The sequence below is a fragment of the Heptranchias perlo genome, chromosome 19 (assembly GCF_035084215.1).
Source record: "Heptranchias perlo isolate sHepPer1 chromosome 19, sHepPer1.hap1, whole genome shotgun sequence".
Classification (NCBI taxonomy): Eukaryota; Metazoa; Chordata; class Chondrichthyes; order Hexanchiformes; family Hexanchidae; genus Heptranchias; species Heptranchias perlo.
The window spans coordinates 1,861,597-1,878,057 of record NC_090343.1 but is presented as its reverse complement, the minus strand read 5'-3'; the positions used below and the strand labels follow the sequence as shown (position 1 = coordinate 1,878,057).

Here is a 16,461-nt window from a genome sequence, read left to right as displayed (position 1 = left end):
TTTTACTACGTTAAAGGTGCTATATAAATGCAAGTTGTTGTTGGGTTGGGGACCATCTTATATCAGACTGATCGAGCCCTCCGCGCTGCCTTTATACAGGCCCAAGCTCCAGCTGGGGTGTATATATTTATAATTTATGACTGCACCTACCTCTATGACTCTTCAAGTTGGAAAAGCGGCAGTGGCCGGGTTGGAGGGCGGAGGGCGAGTGACGGCCACGACTACAACTCCCAGCGTCCACTGCGCGAAAGAAGGCCCTGCTCCATCACATGCTGCTGCCGCTTGATCCATCCCCCTTTTCCCCTCCCTCCTGACAAACACATCAGCTAAACTCGGTAGTGATTGTAAAGGAACGCGCAGCAAAATCCGCATCGTTAACAATGACTGTGAACAACACAGACCGAAGAGGCCCGAGCCGAGGTACCTGGACTAGTTTGTGGTGGCGCGGAAGCAGCCGGAGGCGCGCTGCGGTCGGGATTTTCGCGCCACTGGCAGGGCAGCGCGGTGCATTGTGGGATTGGTGTCGCCCATCGCAGCCGCTGAGGGGATTTAAATTCGGAGGCGAAAAAAAATCTAAATCAATATTTTAAAAAAACACAGGGTGGGTTACTGCCATTTAATTATCACCTTCTCTGAGACGATGCCGAGCGGAGACGATGAGGGAGCCGAGAGGCGCTGGAGGGTGCGCGAGTGCTTCGAGAAGCTGTGTCAGGATTTGAACATGGACGAGGAGACGAGCGCTGAGGCTTGGGACAACTTCCAGAGGATCGGCATCAACTACACCCTGGAGGTGAGAGCGGCAGCTCAACAGGCATCTCAGTAACTGGGGCAGCCTAGTCCAGCCCGGGTCAACAACCAATAACTGGGACAGTCCAGCCCGGGTCAACAACCAATAACTGGGACAGTCCAGCCCGGGTCAACAACCAATAACTGGGATAGTCCAGCCCGGGTCAGCAACCAATAACTGGGACAGTCCAGCCCGGGTCAGCAACCAATAACTGGGACAGTCCAGCCCGGGTCAGCAACCAATAACTGGGATAGTCCAGCCCGGGTCGATAATCAATAACTGGGATAGTCCAGCCTGGGTCAACAACCAATAACTGGGATAGTCCAGCCCAGGTCAACAACCAGTAACTGGGACAGCCCTGCCCGGATCAATAATAAATAACTGAGACAGCCCAGTCCAGATCAATAACAGGGACAACCCAGCCTGGGTCAATAGTCAATAACTGGGATAGCCCAGCCCGGTTCAATAATCAACCCAGGTCAATAATAATAAATAGGACAAAAGCAGAGTCAACAATCAATAACTAGGAGCCCTGACCCAGTTAACAGTATTAACCAATAACTGGGACAGCTCTAATTAGGTCAACAATATTGATCAGTAATTGGGACAGTCCAAACTGGGTCAATAATAACCCATAACTGGGGTCAAATAATTTAACTAATAACTTGGGATAATCCAGAGTGAATAACCAATAACTGGGACAATCCAGAATGGGTCAATAATCAATAACTGGGACTGCCCACTTTGGGTCAATAATCAATATCAGGGACAACCCAAAACAAGTCAACAATAATTACTGATTGTGACAACCCAGACCAGGTCAATGATTGATAACAATCAATAAATGGGAGATCACAAAGCAGTTCAGCAATATTGATCAGTAACTGGGACCTCTGAGACCAGTGTGGGAATTTCCTCGGGGCTATTCCCACTTCACCATCATAACTTCGGCAGAAATGCGGTTCCTACCAAAGTTACCGTAGCAGAGTGGGAAAAGCTGCAAGGATAGGTACTCCCCGCCCCGCCCCCACAAAGGTCACCAGTTAATAACTGAGACAACCAGACCAGCTGTTTAACCAATTACTAAAACAACCCAAACCAGCTCAGTAACCAGTATCTGGGGCAATGCAATCTGACTCAATTACTGGGAGAAATGAAAAGAGGTTGACAGAACTGAATTTGTTTCCATTGGAGAAAATAAGATTAAGAGGGTCTTAAAATAAACCAAAACTGGTACAAAAACTTCCCTTGGTTTGCAGATTCTGTATTCACTGTTAAATAAATCCAAATATCATTCTCAAAATTGCTGCAGAAAGCCTACACATTCACAGTGTTTGCACTTTGATTTGTTCAGCGGTTTTCAGAAGTTACTAAGGTGCCTTGAGGAGTGGTGGTGCAGTGTATAAATTATGGCAGGAACTTATATGGGACTGATGACTATTAACATATTTGCCTGACTGTAGTAATGTGCTTTTTTTAGTATTGATATGTAACAACAACTTTTATTCATATAACGCCTTTAACATAGAAAAACATTCCAAGGTGTTTCACAAAGACGTACGGGAAAATGTATGCCAAGTCAAAGAAGGCAATATTATAAAGCTTGGTCAAAGAAGTGGGTTTATAGGAGTGGGAAGGGGAGGTGGAACAGTATAGGGAGGGAATTATAGTGCTAAATGCATAGCTGCTGATGATGGGGCAAAAGGAGGGGATGCACAAGAGGCTGGGGTCAAGAGAAAGGAGAGTTTAGTTGGGGAGGGTTGTAGTGCAGGAGGAGGCAATGGACATAGTGAATGGTGAGGCTATGGAGGGATTTAAACATAAGGTTGAGAATTTTAACTTTGAGGTGCTGGGGGACCAGGAGCCAGTGCAGGTTAGCAAGGACATGGGTGATGGGCTTGGAGGGCTTGGTGCGAGATAGGAAATGGGTGCAGCATTTTGGATGAGCTGAAGTTTACGGAGGGTGGAAGGTGGGAGTCCGGCCATAACTGCATTGGAATAGTCAAGTCTGCAGGTGACAAAGGCATGAATGAGGATTTCAGTATCAGATAGGCTAAGTTAGGGGCAGAGGTGGATAATGTTATGGAGGTGGAAGTAGGTGTTCTTTGTGATGGATTGGATACATGTCAGAAGCTTAGCTTGGGCTTGAATAGTACGCTGAGTTTGCATATAGTCAGATTTAGACTGAGACAGTGCCTGGGGAGAAGTTGGAGTTCGTGGTGCAGACCGAAGACAATGGCTTTAGCCTTCCCACTGTTTAGCTGGAGGAAATTGCAGTTCATCCAAAACTGGATGTCAGACAAGCAAGCAGTGGAGGAATCAAGATCAGCATACATAAGTATCATGGGATGATTTACTACATTAAAGGCAGTATATAAATGCAAGTTGTTTTTGTAGTACATATGGAAGCTGGCTCCGCGTCTGAATGATGTCATCAAGGAGTAGCATGTAAATGAGGAAGAGGAGGGGGCAAAGGATAGATCTGTGGGGGATTTCCAAGATGATGGTGCAGGGGTGGTAAGAGAAGCCATTGGTAGAGATGCCCTGGCTACAAGTGGTTAGGTAAGAGTGGAACTAAGCAAGGACAGTCCCACTGAACAGAATAGAGGAGAGGTGTAGGAGGATGGTCTGGATGACCATGTCAAAGGCTGTATATAGAGGTTGAAGAGGGATAATGCAATATGGTGATAGTCACAGAGAATATTGTTTGTGCCTTTGGTTAAGGCTGTATCAATGCTTGATGTAATCGAATGATATATTAAAGCGAAGAAACTTGTTTGCAAATGTAAACTGGTACAAAACAGCAAAGAAAACGAAAGAGCAAAGAGGAGTGGATATCTGGGTGTGGCATGTGGAGCAACTGATACATTTTTAAAAAGTCATTCTCGGTTGTGGGTGTCGCTGGTAAGGCCGGCATTTATTGCCCATCCCTAATTGCTCTGAGAAGGTGGTGGTGAACCACCTTCTTGATCCGCCACAGTCCCTATGGTGAAGATGCTCCAACAATGCTGTTAGGTAAGGAGTTCCACAATTTTGACCCTTGTAGCAGTTTGATACAACTAAGTGCCTTACTAGGCCACTTCAGAGGGCATTAAGAGTCAACCATGCTGGTGTGGGACTGGAGTCACGTGTAGGCCCAGACTGGGTAAGGATGGCAGGTTTTCTTTCCCAAAGGATATTAGTGAACCAGTTGGATTTTAATGACAATCCGACAGCTTCATGGTCACTTTTACTGATACCAGCTTTTCATTTCCACATTATTTTTCCGTACCTGGTAAATAGATCTCGTTGAAGATAAAGAATTTGCGGTCAACTAGTATTCACTGCTGAGCAGCTCTGTGAACTGTGATGTCCCTTTAACAAGAGAGGAAGTGGCGTTTAAAGTGGTTAGTTTTTAAAAACAGACGTTAGCTGCACACACAAATGATGTAGCGGATCTTGCCCAGGGTTTGCTGTTTTACTCTTCTCTGATTTGGTTACTCTGGATGTTTCAGTTGCTTCCTTTGCTCTAAGAAGTGGAGATTATTACTGTGCACCCTACAAGTCTTTAGCTGTATAAACATCTTGGAGAGAGAGATTTTAAGAGATTAAATTACTTGCAACTGACAGTAAATTCGCCGTAAATTTACAATTTGACTAAAGACCTGCTGTAAGTTTTTATTTGTTTTTCTTTTTGCAGATTTTGTATCTGCCCATTTGCTACAAAAATAAAACTGAAGAATGTTTTGCCTGTCAGTGGTCTTACCAGCATGCATTTCCTGAATGTTAAACTTACATTTATACCTGGGCTGGGCTGCCCCTATTATTTGGTTGTTGACCTGGGTGAGATTGCAAAGATAGAGTGGGGCAGGTCATGGAGGGATTTGAAGATGAAGACAGGGATTTTAAATTCAATGTGTTGAGGGACAGGGAGCTAATGTGGATCACAATAGGGGCAGCTGAGTTGGAGTTTATGGAGAATGGAAAGTCAGCAAACAAGACACTGGAGAAATCTAGTCCGGAGATGACAAAAGCATGGATGAGAGTTTTAACAACAGTGGGGATGAGATACGGGAGGAGACAGGTGATGTTGTGGAGCTGGAAGTAAGTAATTCTGGTATTCTGGTGGTCGATAGGTTGTGGGATTTGAACCTCAAATGTGGTTCGAACAGGATCCCAAGGTTTTGCATGGTCTGTTTCAGTCTGAACAAGTGCAGGGATGCTGATGGAGTGGGGGCTGAAAATCATGGCTTATATCTTCCTGGTGATCAATTCAAGTAAATTGTGACTAATCTATTACTTGATATCAGACTGATTTTCTGACAGTGAAATAATCATGAGGGTAAGAAAAGTGGTGAAGAGGTAGAGCTGGGTGTCATTAGCGTGTATGTGGAAGCTGACCTGATGATGTCACCAAGTGACTGAATGTAGATGAGGAAGAGGAGGAGGCCAAGGACAGATCCTTGGGGGAATTCCAGAGATCACAGGGCAGGAAAAGGGCAATTGCTGGAAACGCACTGGCTGCGTTCAGATAGGTAAGAGTAGAACTATGTGGGCAGTACCATAGAGGTGGACAGTGGAGGAGAGTCGATGGAGGAGAATGGTGTGATTGATTGTATCAAATGGTGCGGAGCGGTTGAGGAGAAGACAATGCACCACAGATGCAGTCGCATAGAATGTCATTTGTGACTTTTTCAAGAATGATCTCAGTGCCTTGAACAAGATAGAAGCCAGACTGAAGGGATTCAAAAATGTTAGCCCTATTTAAATTTTCTATTTTACTGTAACTGGTGTTAACTTGCCTGTCCCACCATCTACAATGTGTATTTTGGTAATGGCCACACAAGACTACTAACACTGACATGCTCACGTCATTCCGCCACATCCAGTAAATGGGAATGTGTCATCGGATGAGGACAGGATTAGGCTGATGCTGTCCATAATTGAATAACTTATTGTCTAGGCTCGCACATGAACAATGGTTGTTGAATGAGATATTTCAGGGCCTGTGGATCTATACCACAGCATGACTCAACGCATGCAAGGGAGATGGGATGAATTTTCTTTTAAAATGAAGTTCCCACCTAACTGCATTGATGAAGTAACAGCTTGATTTATTTAAAGGTGTCCATGTAAGAAGTAGGGATTAGTAGGGGGTCACCATTGACCAGAAACTTAACTGGACCAGCCACATAAATATTGTGGCTACAAGAGCAGGTCAGAGGTTGGGTATTCTGCGGCGAGTGACTCACCTCCTGACTCCCCAAAGCCTTTCCACCATCTACAAGGCACATGTCAGGAGTGTGATGGAATACTCTCCACTTGCCTGGATGAGTTGCAGATGCAACAACACTCAAGAAGCTCGACATCATCCAGGACAAAGCAGCCCGCTTGATTGGCACCCCATCTACCACCTTAAACATTCACTCCTTTCATCATCGGCGCACCGTGGCTGCAGTGTGTACCATCGACAAGATGCACTGCAGCAACTCACCAAGGTTTCTTCGACAGCACCTCCCAAACCCGCAACCTCTACCACCTAGAAGGACAAGGGCAGCAGGCACATGGGAACAACACCACCTACACGTTCCCCTCCAAGTCACACACCATCCTGACTTGGAAATATATTGCCATTCCTTCATCATCTCTGGGTCAAAATCCTGGAACTCCCTACCTAACAGCACTGTGGGAGAACCTTCACCACACCGGCTGCAGCAGTTCAAGAAGGCGGCTCACCACCACCTTCTCAAGGCCAATTAGGGATGGGCAATAAATGCTGCCAGCAACGCCCACATCCCATGAATGAATTAAAAAAAAGTTGAGTTTTCTGTCAAAGATTCAGTAATAGCTCTTAGTATTTTTTTTATAAGTTTCCATTTTTTTGTTTTTAGGGGGAAACTTTGCACTGGCTTGCTTGTGCCTTATACGTGGCCTGTCGAAAAAGCATCACACCAACAGTCGGCAAGGGAACCATGGAAGGAAACGGCGTTTCACTGACGAGAATCCTGCGGTCGTCAAAGTTAAGGTAACAGTCATCCTTTATTCCAGATTTGGATGCAGAGAATAATGGAATCAGTTCTACTTCTGTAGAAATGAACCTCCGATTGTCTGACATGAAGTGGTGTTCATGATCATGGAAAAACTCTCAGTCTCTCAGGCCTGACTGAGGGATCTTGCAGTGAGCGAGATGGAGTGTTTAAAAAAGAACACTGCTTTGGGGTTCAGATCTCAGTGGGAATTCTATCTGCATTCTAGATTTGGAAAGTTATGATTTGCTAATGTATGACACCCCTGTAGAATACTTAGATCACTGAAATTTAATTAACCTCAGATTGAACAGTATGATAGTTGGGAATAGGATAGTCAAATATATTTTTGTTAAACGAATATTTTCAAGTGCAGACAAATTCCAGGGCAGCAGTTTGCCTACTGGGTTATTATTTGGTTAGAATCTGAACTACAACATGGAAAAACATTCCAAGACCCTTCACAGAGATGGAAGAGAAAAAATGGACACCAAAACAAAGAGGTATTAGGATGGATGACCAATAGCTTGAAGAGGTGGGTTTTAAGGAGGAGAGGGAGGCAGACAAGCAGATGAGTTTGGGGGGGAATTCCAGAGCAGTCGGCCTGGGCAGCTGAAGGCACAACTACCAATGGTGGAGTGAAGGGAGGGAGGAAATGCATAATAGGTCATAGTCAGAGGAATGGAGATTTTGGCGGAGGTTGTGACAATGGTGGAGGTGACAGAGGTAAGGAGAGGCAAGGCCATGGAGGGATTTACGAAGAGTCATCGACCTGAAACGTTAATTGTGTTTCCTTCTCCACAGATGCTGCCTGACTCGCTGAGTATTTCCAGCATTTTCTGTTTTTATATGAGGGATTTAAATATGTTTGCAGATATTTAACCACATCACAGAACTCACTTTTATTTGTCATTAGTGTACTATAATTTATTAATCCCCACGCAGCTGTTGTGTTTGCTGAAATACCAAGACCTTGGCTGTGACATTGTGATTTCCTTGTTAATATATATGCTACATACAACAAACTGGCTGTAGTGTATTATTTCGTTTGTTCCCAATAGTCTATTATAAGAGAAGATTTACAAAGTTATGCTATTTAAAAAGCTATTGTCATAATCCTTATCCCTTTTCAAAATTCAACCTGTTACAAAAAGTTATTGTTAGTATTAATTTGTTTTTATTTATTTCTGTGTTTTTATTTGAACAAAAACTTTTCTAGCAGTGTACACGGCTGACATCTGAAATCGCAATTTTGAAGAAATTACTGAGACTATGAGGGTGCTGATTTAAAATTCTTAGAAATGGTAATTAATTTGTGGTGCTTCATGGTACAGTGCGTTGGACCACTAGCATACAACTGATGGAACCTAATATTTTCTACCCCTCCATTTCAATGAGTCCCCAGTCTCTGTCATGTTTATCCTAGGAGATGGATTAATTAAAAGTTGTCATAAATGCTAAAAAATGTGATCTTTGCAGGGAGTAAACTTTATTTGCTGCACAAGCATTTACAACAACTTCCTGAACTTCTGTAATAACAGCGGTAGTCAAATTGAGAAAGTTCATAAAAGGTCTAAAAATAGAGGTTTAACACTTCTGCTCTGCATCTCTAATTTATTTCACTTGCGGAAGTCTGCTCGTGTCTTTCAGTGTATCTCATTTTTCTTCACCATGCTCCATTCTTGCTCATTGTATAGCCTAATTCAGTTCTTCAGCAAGATGAAGAAATGGGCAGATATGGCCAACTTATCCCAAGAATTCCGAGAACGAGTAGAGCAGCTGGAAAGGAATTTTGAAGTTTCAACTGTTATTTTCAAAAAATTTGAACCTATATTTTTGGACATGTTTCAAAACCGTCATGAGGATCAGCCTCGGCTTCAGAGAAGCAGGAAACAGCGGTAAGTTATTCCTGTTTTTGATCATGGTAGCTTTGATCTCCAGTGTAATCTTATAGCTCTGGTGGCTGTATATTAGGTTGCTAACCTACAAGTGCAAATCCCAATACTAAATCATTGGAAAGCTGTGATGTGCTCTCTGTTGGAGAAGGTGGCTGATGTGAAGAGCTGATTTTGGGTGCGGGGGTTGTGGACAGTATAAATGCAAGGAAATAAATCCTATGAAAACATTTGTTCAATGGCGGTGACAACAAAATGAAAACTTGCGTTGCAGAAAGTCAGCCAGCTAACCTTTGGGTTTTTCCACAATTTTATCCTGTCTTGAAGGCAACAACTCATCCAGGGTTATGGTTCTATGGGTGGCAACATTGGCTTTCCACAGTTGTATAGTCCAGTAACACTGACTACCCAATTCTCACGTGAATAGCGTCTACTGGAGTGAGGTACCTGAAGGTGACAGACAGCTGTGCAATTGCCCCAGCAAGAATCGCTGCCCTCAGGAGAGAAAAAGTCAGGAGAAAAAATTGGAGGAGTAAATTTAGGAGGGAAAGGGCTTGCTTTCTCGATTTATCTTTTTCCTCCTCCTCCTCCTCTACCCCAGTTCTCTAAGCAGTCTCTAGATATCATCCAATATAACAATACCAAATCTAGTAATGGGGTTAAAAATTGCTGTCCTGATGGCTTTGTGGCTTTACACAATGAATAATTAAGTCATACAGATGAGGAAGACCCAGGTTTGATCATTTGATCTGTGCAGAGTTAGCCTACCTCAGCCAGGTGTTTAGGAGTACAGTACTACAGTTGGCCTCAGTGCCCCAATGATAGGGAAGGGAAAACTAGCTAGAGTACCCATTCTTGATCATTATCTAAACACCTTCACTAAAATTGTATGCACATGTGTGTGTTGGGTAAGAACAGTACCAGACTGTTGGGTTAACTTGGGTTTAATGCCCCTGTGGTTGAACAGACTGCCAGCAGTCACTGTCAAGTCTCACACATGAATAATGGCTCGTGAGGTGAGGCGCTGGAGTGTGACCGGTATCAGTGAAACCAAACCCCAGCAAGAAATCAACACCTTCCAGGGGAGAATGAGAACATTTGCTAAGACAAAATTCGAAGAAATAAAAGAAATTCCGTTTATAATGTAAAGATGTGCTCCTTTCCTTACAGGCGCCTTCCATGCAGTGCAACTGATGCATTTAGTTTTTGTTGGACCTTGTTTGTGTACACTAAAGGTAAGAGACCTTGTTCTCTTGTTCTCCGTTTTATCAGTTATTGTGGTTGCTAGCTATTGACCAAGTTTCTACTATATAGAACAGTCCTGCTTCCCGGAGTATTATTTTTTTCATATTGTCACTTCACTTCATTTCATTCTGCTTTGTTTCAGTGGGTAACGGTGTCCCACAGGTTCATTTCTGGGCCTACGTAAGTTAACTAGGGCTAGAGAGAGTAGTATCCAAATTTGCAGACAATACCAAAATAGGAAGCATAGTAAATAATTCTGAGGGCTAAAGGAAGTTGCAAGAGATATTAATGAGATTGTGGAATCGGCAAAAAACTGGCAGATGGAATTCAATGTCACTAAATATGAGGTGGTTTTAAAAAAAAAAGTAATAATTATACTTTGAATGGGGAAAGGTGAGTGATGTGGAAGAGCAGAGGGATTTGGGGATTCAGGTTCACAAGACATTAAAAGCAGCACCTCAAGTGGATAAGGCCAGAAAAAAAGCTAATGGAATACTGGGTTTTATGGCACGAGGTATGGAATATAAAAGTGGAGATGTAATGGTGAATCTCTGTAAAACTTTAGTAAGACCACAGGTGGAGTATGTGTAGTTTTGGGTTCCACATTATAGAAAGGATGTTGAAGCAACAGAGAGGGCACAATGCAGATTCGCTAGGATGCTGCCAGGTATGAGGAAAGACCTGAAAAGCTGGGGTTGTTTTCGTTTACAACAGAGGAGATTAAGGGGTGATTTGATAGAAGTATTTTTAAAAAAGAATGAAGGCACTTGCATTTATATAGCACCTTTCACGACCTCAGGATGTCCTGAAGCACTTTACAGCCAATGAAGTACTTTTGAACTGCAGTCACTGTTGTAACATAGGAAACGTGGCAGTCAATTTGCGCACGGCAAGATCCCACAAACAGCAATGTGATAATGGCCAGTTAATCTGTTTTAGTGATGTTGGTTGAGGGATAAACATTGGTCAGGACACTGAGGAGAACTCCCCTGCTCTTCTTCGAACAGTGCCATCTGATCTTTTCCATCCACCTGAGAAAACAGACACGGCCTCGGTTTAACGTCTCATCTGAAAGACAACACCTCCGACAGTGCAGTACTCCTTCAGTACTACACTGAAGTGTCAGCCTAGATTCTGTCTCAAGTATCTGCAGTGGAGCTTGAACCCATAACCTTCTGGCTCAGAGGTGAGAGTGCTACCATAGAGCCAATGCCATCACTTTTAAAATTATAAAGGATGGGACAGAAGCATAAAAAAACATACAGGATTCTGGGCTTTATAAATAGAGCCATAGAGTACAAAAGTATGGAAGTCATGGTGAACCTTTATAAAACACTGGTTTGGCCACAACTGGAGTATTGTGTCCAGTTCTGGGCACCGCACTTTAGGAAAGATGTGAAAGCCTTTGAAAGGGTGCAGAAGAGATTTACTATGATGATTCCAGGGATGAGGGCCTCTAGTTATGTGGATAGACTGGAGAAGCTGGGGTTGTTCTCCTTGGAACAGAGATGATTGCGAGGAGATTTGATAGAGGTATTCAAAATCAACGCAAAATCGTCGAGCAGAAATTGATAGCCAAGTTCCGCACCCATGAGGACGGCCTCAACCGGGATCTTGGGTTCATGTCACACTACACGTAACCCCATATAACGGGTCATTGACTGTCTTCCTTCTCTCTCTCTCTCTTTTTTGGGGGTTTGTATATTCGGTGGCCTTTTTAGGTGACACCTTTCTGTCTGCTCACTGTGATTGCCTTGGCAACGGGCAGTAATCACCAGGCATTGTTCTGTGATTTTAAAATGCGAAGGATTCGAAAATGTCATTTCCACACCACCTGAGGAAGGAGGAAGCCTCCGAAAGCTTGTGGAATTAAAAATAAAATTGTTGGACTATAACTTGGTGTTGTAAAATTGTTTACAATTGTCAACCCCAGTCCATCACCAGCATCTCCACATCATGAAGGGCCTAGACAGAGTAGTTAGAGTGAAACGATTCCCATTGGCGGAAGGGTCAAGAACCAGAGGACATAGATTTAAGGTGATTGGCAAAAGAACCAAAGGTGACATGAGGAAAACTTTTTTACACACTGAGTGGTTAGAATCTGGAATGCACTGCCCGAGGGGTGGTGGAGGCAGATTCAATCATGGCCTTCAAAAGGGGACTGGATAAGTAGTTGAAAGGAAAAAATTTGCAGGACTACGGGGATAGGGCAGGGGAGTGGGACTAGCTGGATTGCTCTTGCATAGAGCCGGTGCGGACTCGATGGGCCGAATGGCCTCCTGTGCTGTAATCTTTCTATGATTCCATGACAGAGTAGCTAGAAATAGACTGGTGCCAGTGATTGAGGGGTCTAGACCAAGAGGACATAGATATAAGATTAAATATATGATATTTAAGACAGAGAGCAGAAGAAACTTTTTTACACAGGGTTATGAAGCTATGGAATTCACTTCCATGGTTAGTGATTGAAGCAGAGATGCTGTCAGCATTTATGAATAGGTTAGATAGGTGGTTGAAGGAAAGGGGAATAGAGGGATATGGGAACAGGATGGGCACATGCGATTCGGACTACTGCTCGTGTGAGTTGTTGGGCTGAGCAGACTGTTTTTGTGCTGTAATATCCATTAATATACACCAAGGACAAAAGTGGACCCAGCGCTGAGCCCTGGGGTATAACACTTCAACACTTATTTATCCTTTACTCTTTGTCTTTTGTCTGTCAACCAAGTTTCTATCCATTCTGCTACATTTCCTCTTATACCGTATGTCTGAATTTGTCTAACAAGCCTCACATCTTATCTAACACTTGAACATCCACATACAGTACAACAACTGGATTCCCTATTTTTTCCAATCAGTCACATCTTTAAAACTTGCCCAACTCAGAAATGAGTGAATGTTTTAATGTTGCAGGAAATATTACTTTTATAACTATTTTTCTGCTCGAAGAGAATGAGTCCAAATGTTTAAATTATTAATAAAAACAGAAAATGCTGGAAAAGCTCAGCAGGTCAGGCAGCATCTGTTGGGAGAGAAACATTGGGCTAACGTTTCAGGTCATTGACCTTTCATTGTTGTGTTTTGCAGGCAATTTCCGTACAATCGGAGATGACCTTGTGAATTCTTACCACCTCTTACTCTGTTGCCTGGATCTCGTATTTGGAAATGCTTTACTGTGCCCTAACAGAAAAGATCTGCTTAACCCTGGGTTCGAAGGTAAGAGTTGATGCTTTTGTCCTGAGTGTGATACAGAGAATAGTGCGTATCTTTTGAGGGATTGCGTGGTAATAACCTAACCAAAGGACTGAGATCGTCTTGCGAGTCCCACGCTTTCTGGAAACTTATTAATTGTCACTTTGCACTCCTGAACCACCCAGCATCAGACCACGAGGCACCGAACACGACAAAGGCAAAACAAGCCCAATCGACCCTGCAAAGTCCTCCTCACTAACATCTGGGGACTTGTGCCAAAATTGGGAGCGCTGTCCCACAGACTAGTCAAGCAACAGCCTGACATAGCCATACTCACAGAATCATACCTTACAGCCAACGTCCCAGACTCTTCCATCACCATCCCTGGGTATGTCCTGTCCCACTGGCAGGACAGACCGACCAGAGGTGGCGGTACAGTGATATACAGTCAGGAGGGAGTGGCCCTGGGAGACCTCAACATTAACTCCGGACCCCATGAAATCTCATGGCATCAGGTCAAACATGGGCAAGGAAACTTCCTGCTGATTACCACGTACCGCCCTGTTTCAGCTGATGAATCATTCCTCCTCCATGTTCAGCACCACTTGGAGGAAGCACTGAGGGTAGCAAGGGCACAGAATGTACTCTGGGTGGGGGACTTCAATGTCCATCACCAAGAGTGGCTCGATAGCACCACTACTGACCGAGCTGGCCGAGTCCTAAAGGACATAGCTACCAGACTGGGCCTGCGGCAGGTGGCGAGCAAACCAACACGAGGGAAAAACCTACTTGACCTCATCCTCACCAATCCACCTGTCACAGATGCATCTGTCCATGACAGTATTGGTAGGAGTGACCACTGCACAGTCCTCGTGGGGACGAAGTCCCGTCTTCGCACTGAGGACACCATCCAACGTGTTGTGTGGCACTATCGCCGTGCTGAATGGGATAGATTCAGTGGGCCATCAGCAGCAGTAGAATTGTATTCCAGCACAATCTGTAACCTCATGGCCCGGCATATTCCTCACTCTACCATTACCAACAAGCCAGGGGATCAACCCTGGTTCAATGAGGACTGTAGAAGAGCATGCCAGGAGCAGCACCAGGCGTACCTAAAAATGAGGTGCCAACCTGGTGAAGCTACAACTCAGGGCTACATGCATGCTAATCAGTGGAAGCAACATGCTATAGACAGAGCTAAGCGATTCCACAACCAACGGATCAAATCAAAGCTCTGCAGTCCTGTCACAGCCAGTCGTGAATGGTGGTGGACAACTAATGGGAGGAGGAGGCTCTGTAAACATCCCCATCCTCAATGATGGCAGAGTCCAGCACGTGAGTGCAAAAGACAAGGCTGAAGTGTTTGCAACCATCTTCAACCAGAAGTGCTGAGTCGATGATCCATCTCGGCCTCCTCCCGATATCCCCACCATCACAGAAGCCAGTCTTCAGCCAATTCGATTCACTCCACGTGATATCAAGAAACGGCTGAGTGCACTGGATACAGCAAAGGCTATGGGCCCCGACAACATCCCGGCTGCAGTGCTGAAGACTTGTGCTCCAGAACTAGTCGCGCCTCTAGCCAAACTGTTCCAGTACAGCTACAACACTGGCATTTGCCCGACAAAGTGGAAAATTGCCCAGGTATGTCCTGTCCACAAAAAGCAGGACAAATCCAATCCGGCCAATCACTGCCCCATCAGTCTACCCTCAATTATCAGCAAAGTATTGGAAGGTGTCGTGGACAGTGCTATCAAGCGGCACTTACTCACCAATAACCTGCTCACCGATGCTCAGTTTGGGTTCCGCCAGGACCACTCGGCTCCAGACCTCATTACAGCCTTGGTCCAAACATGGACAAAAGAGCTGAATTCCAGAGGAGAGGTGAGAGTGACTGCCCTTGACATCAAGGCAGCATTTGACCGAGTGTGGCACCAAGGAGCCCCAGTAAAATTGAAGTCAATGGGAATCCGGGGGAAAACTCTCCAGTGGCTGGAGTCATACCTAGCACAAAGGAAGATGGTAGTGGTTGTTGGAGGCCAATCATCTCAGCCCCAGGACATTGCTGGAGGAGTTCCTCGGGGCAGTGTCCTAGGCCCAACCATCTTCAGCTGCTTCATCAATGACCTTCCCTCCATCATAAGGTCAGAAATGGGGATGTTCACTGATGATTGCACAGTGTTCAGTTCCATTCACAAACCCTCAGATAATGAAGCAGTCCATGCCCGCATGCAGCAAGACCTGGACAACATCCAGGCTTCGGCTCATAAGTGGCAAGTAACATTCGCGCCAGACAAGTGCCAGGCAATGACCATCTCCAACAAGAGAGAGTCTAACCACCTCCCCCTGACATTCAACGGCATTACCATCACCAAATCCCCCACCATCAACATCCTGGGGATCACCATTGACCAGAAGCTTAACTGGACCAGCCATATAAATACTGTGGCTACAAGAGCAGGTCAAAGGCTGGGTATTCTGCCTGCGGCGAGTGACTCAACCTCCTGACTCCCCAAAGCCTTTCCACCACTTACAAGGCACAAGTCAGGAGTGTGATAGAATACTCTCCACTTGCCTGGATGAGTGCAGCTCCAACAACACTCAAGAAACTTGACACCATCCAGGACATAGCAGCCCGTTTGATTGGCACCCCATCTACCATCCTAAACATTCACTCCCTTCACCACCAGCGCACTGTGGCTGCAGTGTGTACCATCCACAGGATGCACTGCAGCAACTCGCCAAGGCTTCTTCAACAGCACCTCCCAAACCCACGACCTCTACCACCTAGAAGGACAAGGGCAGCAGGTACATGTTTCTGGTAAGGACCTCTCCCAGGTTTAGAATTCACTCCTGGGTATATACCTTTTTCATTTTAAGATTAATGTTCCCCTCCAAGTCACACATCATCCCAACTTGGAAATATATCGCCGTTCCTTCATCGTCGCTGGGTCAAAATCCTGGAACTCCCTTCCTAACAGCACTGTGGGAGAACCTTCACCACACGGACTGCAGCGGTCCAAGAAGGCAGCTCACCACCACTTTCTCAAGGGCAATTAGGGATTGGCAATAAATGCTGGCCATACCAGCGACGCCCAGATCCCATGAACAAATAAATAAGGCTCACTGCTGTTCAAACAAAGTCTAAAAATTACCCCTTAAATGTGGCTTTGTACATCCATTTCCCATTTGAATCAAAAGATTTTAAACACTTTCAAAAATCATGAACTTGTGACAAATTACATGTGTTGGCAACTCAATGGTATAAGTTGCAATAGCAGGGGGCAGTATATATCATAACTTACTGCACTAATGTGCTTTCTGTCTTATTTTACAG

The 16,461-nt window shown here is 44.6% G+C and overlaps 1 protein-coding gene across 1 annotated transcript in view; it reads left to right on the top strand.

Moving 5' to 3' along the window:
- Positions 1-526: 526 nt before the first annotated feature.
- The window catches only part of rbl1 (retinoblastoma-like 1 (p107)), a 74,421-nt gene continuing 58,486 nt past the window's right edge, over positions 527-16,461 (top strand). The window contains exons 1-5 of the mRNA XM_068000151.1: positions 527-790; positions 6,658-6,791; positions 8,490-8,690; positions 9,858-9,922; positions 13,020-13,148. Coding sequence (XP_067856252.1) covers positions 641-790; positions 6,658-6,791; positions 8,490-8,690; positions 9,858-9,922; positions 13,020-13,148 — 679 coding nt within the window. The 5' untranslated portion in view covers positions 527-640. The remainder of the gene's footprint in view (positions 791-6,657; positions 6,792-8,489; positions 8,691-9,857; positions 9,923-13,019; positions 13,149-16,461) is intronic.